This window comes from Nannobrachium achirus (assembly GCF_963921795.1).
Source record: "Nannobrachium achirus genome assembly, chromosome: 9".
In the NCBI taxonomy this organism is placed as follows: domain Eukaryota; kingdom Metazoa; phylum Chordata; class Actinopteri; order Myctophiformes; family Myctophidae; genus Nannobrachium; species Nannobrachium achirus.
This window is the reverse complement of record NC_137818.1, coordinates 23,154,881-23,176,718: the sequence shown is the minus strand read 5'-3', so window position 1 is coordinate 23,176,718 and position 21,838 is coordinate 23,154,881. Positions and strand designations below refer to the sequence as shown.

The 21,838-nt window shown below is 41.6% G+C and overlaps 1 protein-coding gene across 1 annotated transcript in view; it reads right to left on the bottom strand.

Annotated features, from left to right (window-relative positions):
* The window catches only part of LOC308291954 (oxysterol-binding protein-related protein 2-like), a 50,122-nt gene that overhangs the window by 14,369 nt on the left and 13,915 nt on the right, over nt 1-21,838 (bottom strand). The window contains exons 2-6 of the mRNA XM_080734115.1: nt 11,938-12,344; nt 4,026-4,146; nt 1,816-1,891; nt 1,012-1,146; nt 132-229 (exon numbers count right to left, since the gene is read on the bottom strand). Coding sequence (XP_080590241.1) covers nt 132-229; nt 1,012-1,146; nt 1,816-1,891; nt 4,026-4,146; nt 11,938-11,974 — 467 coding nt within the window. The 5' untranslated portion in view covers nt 11,975-12,344. The remainder of the gene's footprint in view (nt 1-131; nt 230-1,011; nt 1,147-1,815; nt 1,892-4,025; nt 4,147-11,937; nt 12,345-21,838) is intronic.

The window sequence follows — 21,838 nt, the reverse complement described above, 5'->3', positions numbered from 1 at the left end:
GAATTTGGTGCAACACCCTTGTGTGTGTACTGTGTATGTGTGTGTGTGTGTGTGTGTGTGTGTGTGTGTGTGTGTGTGTGTGTGTGTGTGTGTGTGTGTGTACAGATGGTGTCTTATGGCTGTGTGTTTACCTGGTGAGTTCATAAGTCTCTCCCAGTAGAGGGTTGAATGGTTTTCCAGTTCTCTCCCACTGAGACGCCACAGCTGACACAGCAAAAGCAGCTACCGCCTAAGAGAGACAGAACTGGCTGTGAGCAAGTCTCCACTGATAGTGGGGCTCAGGCTCTACTTTAAAAGAGTCAGTGAACAGAGCTTGTTACTGTATGTCCCTGGGAAAGAATTCATGTGAAAAGAACAACGAGTCGAGCTGTGGGAAGATGCGATTGACTGGGGGAGAAAATGTTAACGTTGCAAAGCAACAGCTTTGTTTCAGCAGGCAGTCATGAGGGTCTACTTTCTTGTAGAAATTTCTCTTACATTATACTCTTGTATAATGACATTGTTGGTAAAAAAAACATCTGAATTGAAAGACTGTGATTGTATCACAGCTAAGAGGGTCGTCATACCTGCGCTTCAGGTCGGGCCGATGTTGTGAATTAATCATTATATCGTCGTTGACGGGTGGAAACCTTGTATGTCCAAAACCGTTTGTTTTGAATTTATAATTTAAAAAATGACTTAAACTAGTGAAAACAGCCGATCTAGAAGCACACAACGCCTCGCTGTGCGAGGCGTTGTGTGCTTGTGTTACACTTAACACAACGTGTGCTTGCAGATCTGCTGTTTTCACTACTTTTGTGCAACAGCCTTGTATGGTGAAGCAGGGCTTTACTTTAGGAAAATAATTGCAAATTTGAAACTTGGAGATACGAGGTTTCTGCCCAACAGTGACGATATCTACATAACATGTGCGAAATAAACATTTCAGATGAACACACTGTGTGTGTGTGTGTGTGTGTGTGTGTGTGTGTGTGTGTGTGTGTGTGTGTGTGTGTGTGTGTGTGTGTTGACCTGCATGCGTTCTATGGAGTCTGGTAGTGAGCAGGCCTTGTTGATGAGGTACGTGTGTTCCATGTATTCTGTGATTCGCTGCAGGAAGCTCAGGGGCTCGTTGAACACGATGGGCATGGTTATCTTGGACAGTTCCTATGACAACCACAGAATGGTAGACAGAACAGCACATAAGAATTCATGAAGACCAGTTCAAATGTTTTTGACTACTGCTGGGTACATTAAGTAATTTCAAGAGTGGTTGGCTTCATATTTGTGTTATTGTTACCTTATTTTAACATAAAAAAAAACAACAACAAACAGATTAACCACTTAAACCCTCTATAATTTGTTGAACGGGGTCCCCCAGGTATCTACAGCTAATCTTTTGCAGAAAATAGCCAATCTACAATACCGTAAATCAGCTATTTTCACTGAATGTTCAAACTATTTTTGAACTTATAGAGGGTATGCATCATATGCCACTCAGGATCAGCACCATGGACAGACTGAGTGGCAAAACATAAAGCAGCATGAAGCATTGGAGTTTGGAAGCGCTCCTCCTCACTCCTACTGACTCCGGCTTATGAATCCTACTGACTCTGTTTTTGCCACTCAGTAGGCAGTCCCGCATAAATTCTGGGTACAATGATGTCACACGTATATACTCTATTATGACACATTCTGCTACAACTCCAAATGCTACCAAAATATTACAAACAAAAAAAACCTTCAGAGAGTTAATTCGATCATCTACATGACGTGTTTTTCCATCTCTCCTGCCATGAGCCACATGTAGAGCAGTCAGCTGTAATGTCTTCTTACCATTCCAATACATTTCTTCAGGATGCCCCACACACTGAGGGTGTTTCTGGCATACATGGGGGCAGGTAACGCCGTCCTGAAAATGAACACAAAATGAACACAAAAGACATCATATAGATGAGCAGATACAGAAAGATAGCAAGTGAAAGAAAGGGAGTGAGGAGGTACAAGGTGCGAGAGGAGCAAGAACAAGAGAAGGCTAGTTATGTACAAGAGAAAAGGGGGAAAGGGAAAAAGTAAGATAACTAGATAAGACCAAATTTGCTGGAAAACTGCAAAACCCATAACAAAACATAAAATGGATTCTAATGGTCAAAAAGTAAGTTATGTCTTGCCATAAGAAACATATTTACTATAAACATATAACATTTATAACATATTCAAACGATATAAATCACGAAATGTTCTCATTTGATCAGAGGGTATTCAAACAATGTAAATTATAAGGAGCTCAGCTTAAGTACCATGCATAGTAGTACATAAGGACCGCAGGAATACACAAGAAACGGAGGGGGAGAGAACTTTACTCCGTTTGGTCCGGTTTGACTCCCAGTACGTAACATTCCGGATGATTTATCTCCGTATACGGACGCTTACGGACAGCACCCAACTGGACGGACTCAACGTACAAGATGTATCCGTAGCAAGAAGTACCCACGGCCACCGTTGTCAAACATAGGCGCAGTAGTGAGGAACATTACTTTTCCTCTGCTCTATGACAGCGGTTCTCAAACTATGTGTCCAAATGATAAATATATTGTATCAAGAAACGGTAAAAAAGGAACGTCGCAACTCGCAACAGGACGGCTTGACACACACACACACACACACCGCCTATCCTCCACCAACAGCTGCCAACAAGACGAGGCACACAAGAGCTGATTAATTAGCTGCAGCGGCTCATCATACTTGGGAATTATATGCGGGTGTGTTTTGTTATAATCACTCCGGGTCCTGATCCATATGTGGTTAAATCTGTACCTCGCGGAGTTTTACATTTACCGTGAATACCACTACTATACTCGGGTCGCCTCTCCTCCAAAAGCGAGATGGGTGCAGTGACCACCGTTATAAAACATAGGCGCAGTACTAGTGATGAAAATTACTTTAACTCTGCTCTAACAGCGGTTCTCAAACTGTGTGTCCCATAATAATATATTTTATCAAGAAACGGAAAAAAGGTTGTTACACAAACACTGAAGATGATGCCTCAACTCCTCATCACGCATCAACAGTCATCAGCTGAGCACAGCCACAGACAGCGAGGCACACAAGTCACAAGAAGAGAGGATGATGCGGCTCATTTATTACTTGGGAATTATGTTCAATATATGAGCAGGTGTGTACGTGTGTTTTGTTATAATTAGCCTACTCCGGGTCCGCATCCATGTGGTTAAATGTGTACCCTCGCGGAGTTGCATTTACCGTGATAAATGTTGCAGACAGACGACAGACAGCAGATCCAGTCCAGACTGTTATTTATACTGTACCAAAAATCACGGCGGGTCAAAAATCTGTGGTTCTACATTATTTTGACTAAATGCTTCGGTTTTTTACATGTGTGAGAACCACCTTCATGTGGCGCGCGGCCCAAAGGGGAGCAGAATTGGAGCGGAGAGCGGGTCGGCACATAAATAACGTGCATGTCTACTATGCATGGGGCCGTAATTAACGTACGTAGTTCTCACCCAAAAACGTACACAAAATCAACCATACGTAACTATAAATGGCCCTTTACAGACGCACCCACCCACACACCCACACACACACACACACACACCCACACACACACACACACACACACACACAATACTGTATTTTAGCTACGTATTCAAACTATGTTAATAACCAAGATGTCTAATTTGTAATTCATTTCATAACTATAACAATTTTTTTGTAGGCAGACCCAAATACAGTATATAAATGAAAACAAGGATAGCCTATAATTCCTCAACACCTGTGCTGCAGTTATAAAATGAATACCAAATGAGAACATTCTCATGGTATGTACTACCGTTACGTAACTAGTAATTACTTATGGCAAGACATAACTATATGTACTTTTATGACCATTAGAATTCTTTATATGGTATGTATACTCATGCCCACAATCCACATTCCTCTCTTCATTTGTACACACACCTCACACTCACTCTCTCTCACACACACACACAGAGTGAGAATGTTTAGCAGGAATGCTGTGTTGTTACCTGCGTTTCTTGACACCATTCTCCTGCAGTACTGAGCCATTGTTTTTCTGGCTGCCTTCAAAACTGCACTCTTTAAAACTGGCCTCCGACGCAGCCTCGTACGACTCGTCTGAATCCAGGCCTGGAGGGGGACACAGACACAGACAGACACGCACACGTCAAGGTTTTGATTCCTTTACAGTTATGTCTTACAGCTTGGTGAGACACAGAAACATCTCAGGTTTGGGGGCGTGCCAGTAGCTGATCAGATAGAGAACATGGAGATCATCACCACAATAACCTTTCTTACTCATCTAAAAACACCTCAAAACTACATTGTTTGGAGGCGTGGAATTTACATGTGAACTTTCTACAAAGTATTGTCTAAATGAAAGCAAATAACTGTCCATATAACATAAATAACTGTAGAGAGATCAAAGGAGAATAGAAATTACAATCAGCAGAGGTTTGATAGTTACAACATTCATCAATTATTAATATACTGTATAGGAGTTCTTGAGCAAGACACTGTGTGACACAACATGCTCACTAAAATGCTTGGGACAGCCATAACTTAGTGCAGTGGTTCTCAAACTTGGGGTCCCCAAATTATTTTGTGGGGTCCCCAGATGATTAGCTTAATGATTTTTTTTTCTCAGTCAATGGTAACAAACCAACACATAAATTAGTATAAGTGTATACATGGTATCTGCACATTTCTAAAGTGAGGACATTCAAGACCGTTTTAATACCAAACTGGCCAAACTGGCAAATATTAAGTAAGCAAGAGGTGGACATTGTGAAAATAGCCGATCTACATGCTCACAATGCCTCGCAACTATTTTCACAATATGTATCTGTGTAACCAAGTCACATTAAATGTAATCTATCTATAAATGCGAGAAGTCTCTGCGTGTCTGTCTGTCTGTCTGTCTGTCTGTCTGTCTGTCTGTGTGTGTGTCTGTAATCCGCGTATCTCGAGAACCGTTCGTCCCACCGGCTTCAGATTCGGCACGCGCGTTCCCCGCCGCGGCACGGAGTGCAGTGCCGGGTCTCGACCCGACCCGACGCGCGGTTTTCCCGAACCGGCGCGAAACGTTCGGAATCTCCTTATGCGGGGTTGATTGTTGACATCAGGCTGTTCCGGAAGAAATCGGCGAAAGCTCTGACTCATTGTGACATCACTTCATAAAAGGCTCTGACATCACGTACGCCACATGAGTCAACAAAAAATCTCTGTGAGTGTGTATGTATGTATGTAATCCGCGTATCTCGAGAACCGTTCGTCCCACGGGCACGCGCGTTCTCCATATATGGGCATAAAATGAATGCCCCCATATATGGGCATAAAATGGATTGCAGACAGACAGATACAGATATCTCCATATATGGACATAAATGGACAGAGGCAAACAGATGGTCAAAGATCTCCATATATGGGCATAAAATGGACGCAGACAGACAGATACAGATATCTCCATATATGGGCATAAATGGACACAGGCAAACAGATGTTCAAAACGGGTCCTATGACAACAGGTATAATGAGGTTTGCATTAAAGGGGGAACCGGCACTGTGTCTGCAACACAGTTGGAGGCACAGACAGATACTCCATATATGGGCATAAAATGGACGCAGATAGACAGATATCTCCATATATGGGCATAAAATTGACCCAGAACTATAACTGCAGTGATCTCCATATATGGACATAAAATGGACGCCGACAGACAGACAGATAGATACAGATATCTCCATATATGGGCATAAATGGACACAGGCAGACAGATGGTCAAAACGGGTCCTATGAAAACAGGTATAATGGGGTTTGCATTAAAGGGCGGGGCATTCATTCCCTATTTACATTGTTCCGAGTTGGCCAGGTCGCCGACTAGACACTGGGCCGCCCGAAGGGCGGCCCAGCTTCTAGTACCTACAATAATAGAGCTTGTAGATCTGCTATTTTTGAAAAATTGTGAAAATTAGAATTTTGACCCGATTCTATAAGTGTCTTTTGAATCCTTCTAAGATTTTTGGAAAAAAACTATGTTTCTATGTCAGCAATCTGGCCAGCCATCGTCAAAGAAAAGGTCCTTTTCACTTAACTGGAGCTCAGTTAGTCTGTTCTTGAGAGACTACTATGTCAGTGGTGCTCAAACCTTTTCATGTGAAGGACCCCCAAAATGATATTTATTTGGCCACGGACCCCCATTTAAAAATATCTAGTTCCAGGGACCACCCAGAAGCAAAATTTTAGTTATAAACGTTCGCTTTGAAAATACATATATTCATAGATTTGCACACATTTTCACGACTTTTTCAAAAATAGCAGATCTACAGCATTCAATAATTCTAGGCCTAACTCCTTTTTCACGTCAAGGACCATTACTTATTACTTATTCAGCATTTGAGCCACTGACCAACATGCAATACAGGAGGGTTGACAGGCAAACGTTGACCAAAATAACAATCCTTCTCCAATTGTGTAGATTTCTTGTAAATTAAGTAACGCACGACACGTGTTTAGCAATCATTTAACTCATGAGAGCATGAAATGAAACCAAATGGACCCGTACGAGACCATTTAGTTTCATTTTACACTCTCTAGAGCAAGGGTCTTGGACCTCTAGGGGGTCCTCAGAGTTACCACAGGGGGTCCTCCAAATTTTTGTGCGATAGAAACCTTGTTTCTCCTTTTTTTATATTAACCACTTGAACTCTAGTGTCCATATTCTCAGAACAAAAATAGCAACAACTGCAAGGCGTTGTGAGCTTGTAGATCGGCTATTTTCAGCAAAGAGGTTTGGTGTAGTTAAGACGAAAATAGCAGACTAGGTATAGAGTGAAAGGTCAAGTGTATTAACTATTGACGGTTCAAGTGGTTAAATATCTGAAAGCACAAATTGACATGAATCCAAAATACACAATGAATCCGATGATTGTGCTGTCAAACGATTCATTAAACTATATGGAATCTATGAAAAGGTTGTGGGGGCCCCTGCTTCATCTATTTCTCAATTAAGGGGTCCTTGGCCTGAAAACGTTGAAGACCCCTGCTCTAGAGTTTAAGATATATAAGGGTCCATTTGGTTACCATACCAACTCTCCATCATCTAGCTGGGGACCACCTGGAACAAGGACCACTGGCGGTCCCCGGACCACTGGTTGTAAAAACACTGATTTAAATGACAAAAAAGTGAAAAATCAGATGCCGTGCAGTCAAAATGTAATAAAATGTCCCGTTTCTCCAAGGATTGCTTCCCCGAGATGACAGACGTGTGTGTACGGTATTACAGTAGAGCAGCAGAACTCCCTGAGAAGCTGAGAAAGGAAACAAACTGTTACACAAGGCCCAGACTGTACATCAGGGGTCGGGAAGTCAAGACTAACCTCGGGCCAAGGCTTTTTCATTCAAGAAATGATAATGGCGGGCCAGAACATAATCAATGGCTAATTTAAGAACTGGAACTTATGACAGACCATCTTATATAAAAGAGGCCTAAGGGCGACCTTGCCCTTTCGCACCATGTCTTGGCCAGCTTTTACCTTTCTAGATTGACAAAAACACTTACAAAACTACATTCATTGTACAAAGACACTCCAATGGTAACAGAAATGTGAAAGGTAATATATACAGTATGTGTTTCATAACTGCTGTATTTGCTGAATTTCCCCAGCAGGATCAATAAAGGTCTATTTAACAATCAATCAATCTACAAATATGTGTGACACTAATAAAGCCTATTGTATACTACACCAGAACAGACTACATTTGTTCGCTTCGGCTGGCCTAATGACAGTTCAGCTACTGTGATTGGTCAGACGTTGGTACAAACACCTCTGAAATCTCTCTAGTGACCATTCTTAAACACAACCTAGAAAGAGTTAGAAAGAAAGCCCTCCTCTGAGACAGAGACAGACTAGTCTCTAGAAACAAATGGTATCACATTATCATCATTGTTAGTAAAGACCAATTATACAAAGATAGGTTGAAAATGGAAGTTGTCCTTTATGATTGATGGAGCTAGGGCTGGGTGCAATTACCGCATACCGCGGTTGTGTAATGCATACCGCAGTGTCGAGTTCATAATCATGATTATACTGCGATTATTTTTTTAATTGAAATTACATTTTTGAGCAGTGCAAACCACTTCTACGTTCACTGTATATTAGTATGGATCTGTAATAGTACAGATGGAGATCTGTGTTCATACACAAAGTAACTGACATCACGGACAGAACGACCCATACAAGGAGATATGCTGTCGTGTTTGCACCGCTCACTTCGCACCGTTGTGATAACTATGTTTTCATTCAAAACAACTTTTTGGGGGAGATACCGCCGTCCGCCATACCATCGGTAAACAAACAGTGACTTAATACCGCAACAAAAATCCATACTGACCCAGCCCTAGATGAAGCCTGTGTATTTTAAACCTCAGTATGCAAAAGGTAGCTCTACTTGGTCCATTTACAACAGGAAATCTGCTTTGACAACAGTCAGTGTAAAAGGGCATGTGAATGGGTGGAGCAGGTGGTACAATATGTAGAAACCCAGCTGTATGTGTAAAATATTACTCATACAGGGTGGAGCTGAGGAGAGCTGCAGGTGAGGCCCTGACGGCAGCAGGCTGAAAATAGAACAGCTGTTTATCATATTGCAAATACTGCTATACAAAAGATGTTTGTATTGTATTCAAGGTTATAGGGCTAACTAGAAGACAATCCAATAGTCTTAAACAGGCAAAACGTGGGAATGTATTGGACAACAAAGCTGGAATGGTTTTTGTTCGTTCATATATATATCGTTTGTGGTTAATACATTTATTTTCTGGCTAGTAGGGTTCTTTTTTTTGTGTTATTAAGATATGTTCTTGGCTTTATTTTTGAAATGTGTGTCAATTCCTCTAGTCTCTGGTTTTCACTGCATGGCTATGCGCCAGTCTTGCCGTCTATAAGAGGGTCGATCTGTATGTCTGCCTGCGTGATCGGAGCCAATATCACTAAACCACTGGACCAGTCAACACCAAATGTCTTGTGCATACTGCCAATAGGCTACAGAATACAGAATACACTTTTAGATATCATTTTATAATGGAAATCAAAGGGGCTCTGATTGAAGCATTGCCTAAATGTGGAATCATAGAATGCGGTTCCCATGTGATTCTATTTTGTTTCAACACTATAGAAGTTGTATCCAGGCAGCCATTCCAGGTTCAAATTCAGCATTACTGAAGAATGTGTTTGGTTTATTGCGGGTGCTTTGCATGGGTTATGAATGTAGCTCGAGCAACAAGTGGTATATTAAAGCTGAGCTTGTTCTCCATCTGCTAATGAATAATAGACCTGTGACTCCTGCAACTCCTCCCACACATTCAGTTCACTGTCTGTCTCACAATAGCAAGATGATCATTATGACACTGGCAGACTGAGGCATGGCAAGGTACACACTCAAACAATAGACACACGTAACCATGCAGGGAGTTCAGCAGGTGGTCAAATCTTTTGTTCATTCATCCATCATCTGACACACACACACACACACACACACACACACACACACACACACACACACACACACACACACACACACACACACACACACACACACACACACACACACACACACACACACACACACACACACACACACACACACACACACACACACACACACACACACACACACACACAAACGTGGAAATGGACTCAGTCTCTCTCTCTGCAAGATAATAAGGCTTATAAATTATTTAGGCAATCTACAGACCGCGACAGGTTAGGTTCCACAGGTTAACATTGCTTGTCACGAACATATCAAAACAGGAGGACTAGGACAGAGTTGCAGCAACACTAGATGACAATGTCCTACTGTGACTTTTGCCAGACTAATAGCTCTATTAGCTGATGAAACATATCACCATCAAGCTTTGAAATAAAGACGCACTCTTTATCAGTACTTGGTTCTTCTTATCAAATTGAGGTCTGATATGATTGTTGTACTGTCTGATTTCTACTGTTTGTGATGTACCACCTGTTCCGGGGTGGCATATCTCAGGGGTAGAGAAACCGACATTAGAGCATGAAGGGTCGAATCCGGGCTTCCCCTGAGTTAATGTCGAAGAGTCCTTGAGCAAGACTCTGGACCCCTAGTTGCTCCCAGTGAGTAGGTTGGTAGGTGAGTATGGTTTCCTCTGCCATCGGTGTATGAATGTGTGTGTGAATGGGTGAATGTAATGCACAATCTATGTAAAGCGCCTTGGATAAAAGCGCTATATAAATGCACCATTTACCATTTTCCGAGTACAGTTCATACAGTCAGCCAATCATTATGGTTCAAACAAACCGTTTAATTAAGCACTCAGGAGTTAGATATGTTAAAGTTATACCATGTAACCTTTTTTATAAAACAAATCTTAAAATTGTCCTAACTGTTAAATCGCTAAAGTTTTAGAACCCCCACTCCGTTAATTTCAGCTTCTAAAGCATTCTCTTTATGTTTTCTATGAGCCGTGAGGGGGGGAAAATTTCGCGGCAAAATGAGTCATCTGCATCATCTGTATACGTTGTGTATACGTTGGCCAATCATATCGCGGATCATAAACACATGGTACACTACCGGCCAATCACAGGCGTATCTGCAGTATCTTCAGGAAGTAGCTTCCCTCAGCTACAGTGTTTACCATGGTGAAGGATTCTTAACCTCTTAATCCCCAAATCCTGGCCAGAAAATTACGTTCTATCATGGTTCTACCCCTCCACGGATTTGTATCGTCGCGGTGGTTTGCGGCGCCGCTCCGGTGGTCCGCGGCGGTGGTCCGCGACGACAAAAAACGGCCAAAAAAAGCAATACCACTACTGACCACTAGTTTAGCAACTTACACAGAATAGAGCGTCGCAGCGGAAGTGTATTCCTGGGGTCACTTAATATTCCCCATTCATTTTCGCCATAGACTTTTACAAATATATTTATAACAATTATGTTAAGCTTCGAACCAAGCCATCCAGGATGGAGGTGAATCATGATCATACAACCTTTGATCCTATGTGAAAACATATTTTAATATTACATTATTTGATATACTACATTTAATAACTACCCTTTGTTTAGCGATTTTCAAAATGTTCTTTTCATAGAAAAAAAGTTTATATGGTCATGATTCACCTCCATCCTGGATGGCTTGGTTCGAGGCTTAACATAATTGTTATAAATATTTGTGTAAAAGTCTATGGCGAAAATGAATGGGGAATATTAAGTGACCCCAGGAATCCACTTCCGCTGCGATGCTCTATAGCTTTAATTATAAGGCACTTCTACACGTTATTACTGGAATCAAACTGGTAAATGTCCCAGTTACAGGACACCTATCTTGCACTAGCTGACCTGCTGTATATTTAAACACTGATAGTCGGAGCCACCAGAGCCATCTGTCTGCATGCTTACTGCAGACCAAAGGTTCCGACCAGTGTGAATTTTAGCTGGTATTGCCAAGCAATGCCAGCTAGGAAATAGCAGCTGGTACTGGGGAACCATGCAAGTTGTAAATGCATGCCCCACCCAGTTATGCAATACCCGTTGTACAGTCTGTCTGTCTCTTTTATGCCCATATATGGAGATTTCCCCATACATCCGTTTGTGAAAGCATAGTAATGCTCTTAAGGTGGTTGCACAATGCACACTGCTGCGTTTTTCGTTGCAAAATGCGTTTTTCCCAGGGCAAGGAGAGAGAGAGAGATAGAGAGAGCAAGGGACCGAGTGGTGCGCGAAACGGGCGGCAGTGTGCAAACGTGACTGACATAACGTGAGGTTGATTTTTTTATTCACGCGCTCCGAAATTCACTCCGATATTCGGCCCGAAAAACGCAGCAGTGTGCAACCACCTTTAAGCTTCTGTACATGTATCAAAGTTGCTATATGGAGATTCAAACACCCACCTGTGACGGCGTCGTAAAATTCATCCTCATTGTTCATCTTCCAGAGTCAAAACCCAAGCGCTTGTTAAGACGTAGATCTACAGCTTCTAGAACATGTTCCTTCTGATGATTGGTGGTGGTGGGGTGGGGGCTTGGGTGGGGGTCCCAGAGAGACAATCAATCAATGTCTCTCTGGAGTGCAAATATTTCACCGACCAACAGTGGGATGTTCCACAATTTAAATGCAACGTCTTTGGAACTTAGAACTTGGAACTTTGTTCCAAACTCAAAAACACTCCAGATCCGATCGAGTGTCTGTCCAACGAGGCTGGAAGGTCAGTCGGGGGCAAAAGGACTGCTTGGTGAAAGGACAGTCACTCCAGGGTTGACTTTGTTCTGACTTTGTATTCCTCAAGCAAATAGGACACCTGTAGAAACATATGAAAGAAAAGACAGATATTTAGTCAAGGGTTGATAAGGTAGTTAAATATTGACAGTGTACATTTTTATTTTGACCCAAGTCTGGTAAATTTGTCTAAATTTGTTTGTAGAAAAAAGGGAGGGATATTGTTGTAAATGTAATTCCTCACTCTGCCTATATACTGTAGCTATAAGGAGTTCTTTGTAATGAGATATTAAAAGCAAAGCAGAAACACATGACAAGTGCTCAAAGCCAACATAATACACAGTATCAATTCATCCACAGCAAAGTCGGCATAACTTACGCTAGTTTGAAATGGTACATGGTGCATTCATATAGTGCCTTTATCCAAAGCGGCCATTCACACACACATTCACACACCAACGGCTAAGACAGAAATCAATGCAGCGCACAACACTGCTCGTCAGGAGCAGTTAAGGGCCCTTGTTAAGCCGGACGGGGAGGGTGATATTTGTCACTGCACGTACTTCTACGGGCTGGGGGCGGAACCTGTCAGTGGGGAGTGTTGGGCGGGCGGGAGGTGCTACTTCTTCCCAGTGGCGGCTCCTCACTGGCAGCTAAGCCAGTAGGATACAACAGCAGTGACTGACGACACACAGAATTATGTGCAGGGAGGATTTAATTGGGGAGAAAAAGGGGGTTAAAAAAAGGACACGTTAAAGGTTATAACCACGGTCCTCTTCGTTTCGGAGTAATCCTTAACTTTCTATACTAAAACAGGGTTCCTGCACCATTTTAAAAGTAAAATTTAAGACTTTTTAAGACCTTTTTAAGACCTCAACAAATGTAATTTAAGACCCAAATCGCCCTCCCGGGCCGTTCGCTGACGGTGGAGATGACGGAGGCGCGCCGTCTCAGGCGACCTTGATCCACGTGAGACACTGCCGAGCGAAGCTAAAGCAAGCGAGTAGCCATGTCGAGCGTTGCGAAGGTCGCATGAGCCGACTCAGCGCCGTCCGAGTTATGTCACGATAGGGACAGAATAGTAAATAATTTCAACCCCGATTATCATTGCGCTTGATAGACACCCAGGCCAGGGCGAACGGCTGGGAGGGAGAACAACAACTTGGGGATTGTGTGTGTATTCGGACAGCAGGTGGGTCAGCAGACCACCGTCACCGTGGCCTGTCACCATTATTCAGAATTGGAGATGCACAATATTGTCTTTTGAAACCATAAACCCAGCTTCTGCAGTGAATTACAACTACAAGATGCTGTATTTACTGACTCATACATGCAAACAGCAAAATGTTGGGAAAAAAAATAATTAAATATTAATATACAATAAAAATATAATAAAGCCTATGATATACAGATCCAAATAGCCAAGTTAGGGACTTGTCTTAGAAGACAGGCATATATCACAGCTGAGAATGCCATTGCCACCCCTCAATGTTAATCTCAGACAGTCTGAGATCACCATAACAAAGGAAATTAAATCTACTATGTTCAAAAAGTTCTGGGGGAGGACCCAGATCACCTGCTTAAGGGTGTGGGCAGTGCATGTAATCATAGTGAGATATCCACTTAAGTAGTGAATATTAGTAGGCCTATACATATGGGTCTAACATTGCTTCAGTTATAAAATCAAATTCTGTACACCTTCTGGCGTTTTAATTGCTGAAATTGTACCCATCCTTTTCCAATGCAAGTAAAGCCAATATAATAAAATTATCAAAATCAGAGTTCCATATATCCCCCCCCCCCCCCCAAAATCTCCTGAATTCTGACTGTCTAATGTTGGCAACCCTGGTCACTGAGTTACATTATTATATTACTGAGTGAACGGGACTCAAGTCAGGAGAGGAGAGGGGATACACGGTGTATTGATGAGCGTGTAGAACGTAAAAACGCTCGGTACAACAGCTGTTGTAAATCACAGATGATTGGTGGATTTTCCTCTTTGAAAACGGGCTGACTAATGACTTTATGACTGTCAGCTTCATTCGGTCTCACAGGCAGAAGAAGGAATGTGACAATATAGCCTTAGCATGTAGCTAGGCTAGCTAATTCCTCATGGTTGAGGAAAATCAACAAACATCGATTAAGACGATTATGTTACATCCCCGCATCAATGCAGAATCGTGCACTGCCGCATCGCGAATTGTCTTAATCTAAAACTTTTTAAGAAGTCCATCCACAGCCCACAAGCACAACTCCACTACACGCCAAATGTGTTTACTTGTATGCTCTCGTCTGTGCTCACTCACAGACAGTATGAGTGCGCTACATAACTAGGGACTAGGGAGGGCAGTTGATGTGACGGGAGGCTAGGGAAAAGGAGCGCTTGTTTTGTCAAAAAACAAAACTACCCTCTTCTCCATCCACATACATTGACAAAACGGGCGGAGCCGAGAACAACAAGCAAGCTCCTCTTCCCTAGCCTGGGCTGGCTTCCAATTTCGGGCTTTTGATCCGGTCGGGAGCGGAAGATCTCCTACGTTTTTCTGTAGTCCAAAACGGACTACACTTTGGCCGGAAACAACGACCGGAAACAGTTTTAACCCGTACTTGCGCATGCGCTAACTACATGGCTAACGACTTGCGCATGCGCTAACTGGGTTGAAACTGTTTCCGGTCGTTGTTTCCGGCCAAAGTGTAGTCCGTTTTGGACTACAGAAAAACGTAGGAGATCTTCCGCTCCCGACCGGATCAAACGGCCCGTTTAGTAAACGAAGACCAGGCTTTCCCCCAGCGGAAAGCCTGGTGATGCGAGGTTACCTCTTCCCACTGACTGCTGCTCGCTTCAGTCTGTCTGTTAGTCTCTCGTCCTCTAATATTAATAAATCAAATAAACGAATCAAATGAATACGTACATATGTTTATGGCTTAATTGTCCCATGAGCCTTAAAAACATCATCTTCAAATTTAATGCCTACGGTCAAATTTAAGACCTTTTAAGACCTTAAATTCACGATTTTTTATTTAAGACAATTTAAGACTTTTTAAGGACCCGCGGGAACCCTGTAAAAGTAGTAGGAGTCCGTGTTGGAGAACTGGTGATTTTAATGAACAAAAATATATTCCAAAAAATCACGTGAATCTATTTACAGTATCATCTGTAACAACAAAAAATATCACTTCACTGTGTTAATCGTGGCCTCACTTCTCTCTACCTGAACATGAAGTCAACCCAGCACCAAGCGCATCCCATAATACCCTCTGCAGCCTGCCAACTACTTAAAGGCATACTTAAAGGCACATATCCCTGGCCCTGAGTAAAATAGCATAGGGTTACAGGGTTCACTGTCTCACTTAAAACCCATTCAGAACGGGTACACAGTATTGTGTATTATTATTTTATGCTTTAACTATTGAAAAATAGCAGATATACAAGCTCACAGCGCGGCACCGAGTGCCGCGCTGCAAGCTTGTAGATCTGCTAATTTTGAAAAATCGTGAAAATTTGAATTTTGACCCGATTCTATAAGTGTCTTTTGAATCCTTCTAAGGTTTTTTGGAAAAACCAATTTTTCTATGTCAGCAGTCTGGCTAGCCATCGTCAAAGAAAAGGTCCTTTTCACTTAACTGGAGCTCAGTTAGTCTGTTCTTGAGACTACTAAGTCAGTGGTTCTCAAACCTTTTCATGTGAAGGACCACCAAACTGATATTTATTTGGCCACGGACCCCCATCTCAAAATATTTAGTTCCAGTGACCACCCAGAAGCTAAATTTGAGTTACAAACGTTCGCTTTAAAAGTACATATATTCAAAAGATTTGCACACATTTTCACGACTTTTTCAAAAATAGCAGATCTACAAGCTCGCAACGCGGCACTCGGTGCCGTGCTGTGAGCTTGTATATCTGCTGTTTTTCACCGGTTAAAGCATTCAATAATTCTAGGCCTGAATGGGTTAAGGACACTTGACACTGACCCCGGGTGGAGCCGTGGATCAATCCGGAAACCTTGCCATTCCCAAGCGGCCACTCTAGTTCCTGAGCCACTGCCGCCCCAATGTTATAATTCTCTCTCAGTTGAGCAGGGAAACGAGGCCATAGGTCTAATCAATGTGTTTAACCCACATGAACCCTAGCGTCCCTATTCTGGGCATGTCATAATAGGCAGATATTTGGCAGCTTGTAGATTTCCTATTTACGGCAAAGAAATATGGTGTAGAGGGAAAAAAGGAGGGGGCTAAAGTAAAATTAAAGGACTAAATACGTAAAAATAAGTATAGTATCAGTAGTAAGTATGAAGTTAAATAAGTACGCACACACGCACACGCACACGCACACGCACACACACACACACACACACACACACACACACACACACACACACACACACACACACACACAGTATATACAGGGTTTTTAATGATTATAACAGGAGGCTGATTCAAGGTCTAGGTCAAACTATCAGTCAGGTGAATTTCAGTACAATTATTGGAATACATTTCTACAATAGAAATGTCGGACAGATGCACAAATTAAATAGATGTAAGTACTTCAACACATGGAGAAGGGGATTGAGATAAAAGAATAGTTTTTGAGATGCAGCTTCATGTACTGTTAGCTATTCGTAGCCAATGTAGGCTAACAACTGAAACTGTGGCGAGACTGGCTGAGTGAGTCTATCATGGTCCACTGAGTAAAAACATAGAGCTTTCTGGGCCAATTGTTGCATAAGTAGGACAATGCTGTACTAGGGCATCGATGTTCTTTAGTGTTTGGGTGCAGAGGTTTTTTTTTAGATTCTTATTTTCTAATTTAAACTTTATCTCCTTTCCCACAAACAAAACTAATCTAAAAAATATATTTTGTCATTGACAAATCCAATGCCAAAGTCATGCTTTCTCATTCAAAAATATAATACATTCTCAAATTGTAATCATTTTCTAAAATCAATTATTTGACCAACATGCTTTTTTTCTTTTTCTTCAAATAATCAATTAAATCTATTTGATTAACTGCTAGACCCCAGTCCCTTTACATTCAGAATGAGAGTCAACATTCAACAGTCAGTCAACATATATACTACTACAATTACTACTAAGTCAGTTGGAAAACCAAGGAAATACAGTACACCTCACACAGCTCTCTATAGCGAACACATTTTTGTTGTCGGTAATATTCTTCAAAATTATGTAATTATTTACAAGCATCATCACTCAAGACTAGTCACTACATAAATAACTTGCATGGGCTCTGCAAGGCTTATCTTGACAGAAATCAAGTTGACACTGAATGCATGACTCATGACTAAATATTTACCCACAAGCATTGGCTTCTCATCACCACAACCCAAACAGACAAGGACAATACGATGGCATTTACCTTGATAATGGAACTAATTGTGCAAACAATTGCTACATGACTGAATATTTGCCCGCTAGTAGTGTCATTTGGCACAGCGTTTTGTAAATGATAATTACGAATATCTCTTGCTCGTCACTACTAGGGGAGGCCTACAAGGGCACTGAGCTGTCACACATTCTTCAAATGAACAAAGACAAAACAAACCCACAAGGAAATCAAATTGCCATCCCATCCACTATGATCTGGCAATAGACACAGCAGCAGACATGCGGGATGAGACTTCTGATAGATTACATCACTTCCTCAGCCCAAGACTAAACAGTCAAATCCTCAGTAATATGAGTGTTACACAAAGGGTTAGAGGAGCAGGTTTGCAACAAAAAGGTTGGGTTACTGGTTCAATTCCCCAAAACGGCAGAAAGAATCTCCGTGGAGAAGTGAATGGACAGAAACACCCCATCCCAACACCGCTGAAGTGCCCTTGAGCAAGACATTAGGTTATTTAAGCTTTGTACGGCTACAGCAGATGACAACGGCAACCAGAAATGGTCAGCGCTCGATAGATCAACCTGCCGCCATAGCAGCCGTCTGTGCTACGCCAGAAGCCCGCTTTCCACGGTGCGCCTAAAACGTCTGCTCCATAGATGCGTCGCCATGGGAACCAAAGCGTTCAGTAAAAGGGGTGGGACCCCGTTGCTGTTTGCTTAACGATTTGGACCGCAATGGCGATTGCATCATAGCAGCCATAGTACCGCCTCACGTCGCGGTAGTAGAAACGGTTTCCTTTAATTCCATAATGAACCTCCAACTGCTCTGGTACAGCTGCTCAGAGGACAACAGCATAATAATGTAGTTGTATTGGGAAGCTCCCAGATTTGTGTGAAAGTGAAGCAGGGCGTTCCCTGAAAAAGAGAATTGGTTCTCAGCGAACCTCCCCTGGGTAAATAAAAGGTCAAAAGAATGGAAAAAGGTTATCTGTAAGGATCAATGACATTTGTGTAGTCTCTTGGAATTACAAATGGATAAATTAACACTGAAGATTTTACTGTGTAGGTGACATGTGACATACAAGGAAATCACGTTGGCAGCTAAAACCCTAATAAGCCCAAAGGATGCATAAAAGGATAGCCAGATATTTACTTGCCAATAGTTTACTTGTCACTTACTCACTGCTATATTAGGACCAGTCTTGGGCTGAATCTGATATTCGATAATATCTAATATATTACTACCGTACTGCATGTAATATTTCTCACAGTAGCTTATCGTTACCCAATACCCCAGACATCATATGTTGTGTGTGTGAGATCTTGAGTTAATGATTTTGATAAGCTCAAAATGCACAATAGGATGACAAGCAGGAAAACATGGTTGAGGAAAAAAAGAAAAAAAAAATAGAAGTTGAGGGAATAACTGGAACCAGCTTTAGGTCAACAGCTAGGTTGGATATTAGCCTAATTATTGTGCTTCTGCTAAACTGTTTATATTATTATAAAACATTACAAATATAATTTCACAACTTTTCAGTCAGTGTCACAACAACGCAGTCCACAACTTTATAAAACATACTACTGCTTACAGTAACACAGAAAGTAGCCTAGGACCAAAAGAAAAGTTTGACACTTTTTTATTACCCTATAGAATACTGCTCAAGCCTTCTCAACAAAGCCTAGCCTAAGCCTGCGTCGGCAAGGGGAACAGAGAATGACAGACTGCTCGCTCTTCCTGCAGTCAGCATCATTCAGTTTATGTCCTTACCTGCACTGTTTTATAAAGCCTTTTAAATCCCCAAGCACATTTTCTGCAATCAATTTCCACTTTTGTGAACAAAGAGTACAATACAACCTAAGGCTAGCCTTTCCAATGTCCAATACTTTTATTTTACTCCATTACATCTCAGATCCAAATATTGTACTTTTACTCCACTACAATTATTTGAAAACTTACAAGTTACAAGCTACTTTGCAGACTTTTACAAACATATTTATAACAATTATTTTAAGCCTAGAACCAATCCAGGATATCAGTGAAACATGACCATGAAACCCTTGATTCTGTGAAAAGAATACTTTTTAAAATCACTCAACAAAGGGTATTTATAAAATGTAGTATATCAAATAATTGAATATTCAAAATTTATTTTTCACTGGATCAAAGGTTTTATGGTCATGATTCACTAACATCCAGGATAGCTTGGTTCTAGGCTTAAAATAATTGTTATAAATATTTTTGTAAAGGTCTATGGGAAAAAATGGGAGGTTTTTGTTGGCACCAGTAAACCATGCCCACTGCTATGCTCTAAGGCTGGGCGATATTAAGAAAACCTTCGATATTGAATACCTCGATATCGATATTACTCACGATATTAGTAAAAACAATTGCATTATATCGTTTTTAATGTTTTTTTTCTGATTTGGGTCAGGGTTAGGGTTAGGGTTAGGGTTAGGGTTAGGGTTGCCTAACCCAGATAATGAATAACATAGCATACACACTGCACAGTACACACAGAATAAAGAAATGAATTGCCTTAATTCCATTTTCCAACAATGGTTTTATTGAAATAACCACACCTGGTTACAGATGGACTATGTGCATGCATAGTGTGTCTGTTACAGTTTTGTTCGATTGCTAAAACACATTTTACAAAACTGTACGTTTTTTTCAAAACTGCACACACAAAACTCCAAAGATTACACACAAATTGCTAAACCCTGGCATCCCTTTGCAAAACAACTCTTTGCCATCAAATCTCTTAACATGTTCACAAAATGGAACTCGTGTTTTCATTTGGTAAACACAGCCATATTTTCACATGACACACACATACCATTCATTGAATAAACACAACTAAGCTTTTGGCTGAACACTACCAAGCATGTACAGACCACTGAAGAGCAAAATTGAAAACACAATTGTCGAAATGGAACACACCATAAGAATGACCATGGCTCTGGAGAATAAGACATTTCTCCTTTTGTAAAATGACTCAGTGTAGGCCTACTTTTTTCATATCAAACATAAAACAGCACACATATGGATCCAAAAAGTTTTGATTTACAGTAGATTTAGGCATCATGCCTCTGGTCAGCGGTGGTGTGTGTGTGTGTGTGTGTGTGTGTGTGTGTGTGTGTGTGTGTGTGTGTGTGTGTGTGTGTGTGTGCGTGTGCGTGCCACCACTGCTATTGCAGTTGATGCTCAGGGCAGGCTAGACTCAACAGCACCTCTCTGGTCACCCAGGGGTACTGAGGCTACACCAGAGGCTACATACAGACACACATACATACATACATACATACATACACGGATACACACACGGCCACGCTATGGAGACGGTGTGACCACCGCTCAAAAAATCACACTCGTGTGAACTGAGCGGTGGTGTGTGTGTGTGTGTGCCCCCTGTGTGTGTGTGTGTGTGTGTGTGTGTGTGTGTGTGTGTGTGTGTGTGTGTGTGTGTGTGTGTGTGTGTGCCCCCTGTGTGTGTTTGTGTGTGAGTGTGCCTGGCCAATGCCTGGCCTATCCTGAACAACAGCGCCCCTCCCTTAACATGTGTGGTCAGAAAAGGTTACTGCAGGCTACATACCCGGAGACAGACAGACAGACAGACAGACAGACAGACAGACAGACAAACAGACAAACAGACAGACAGACCCACACACACGGCCACGTATAGGAGCGTTGTGACCACCGCTCAAAAATATTTGGAAACAAATTGGTCAGTACTTGGTCTAATACTGACCAGGCTACTGTCACCAAGATACTATCCTGGTGACGGTATACTGGTATTTGTACCTTTGTATTTCAAATATCTTTTTGTATTTTGTGCCCATCTCTGCCTCCGGTTCCTGTCTCAATGTTCAGTTGTGCAACAACTGAACATTGTGTGTGGTTTTTAGACAACAGGGTGATGTGTAATTGACGCCAGATCCGAAAGTTTCGAGATTTGAATATTTGTGTGTTGTGGATTGATGATTTGAGATTTTATGTGAGAAGTGTGTGCAAACCTGAAAATTGTGTGTTGTGTTTTGACAAAAAGGTGATGTGAAATTGACATCAGAGTGTAAAGAAGGAAAGTCAGAGCCTAATATGATAAGGAAATCTAAAGTAGTAACAAATTGAGCCAAGCGATTGGGGACAGAAGTAAAGGTTGTGGAAATTGTGCCTAATTATTGCTTTTTGTGTTTTAGCAATCGAAAAAAACTGTAATTAATTTGACACAT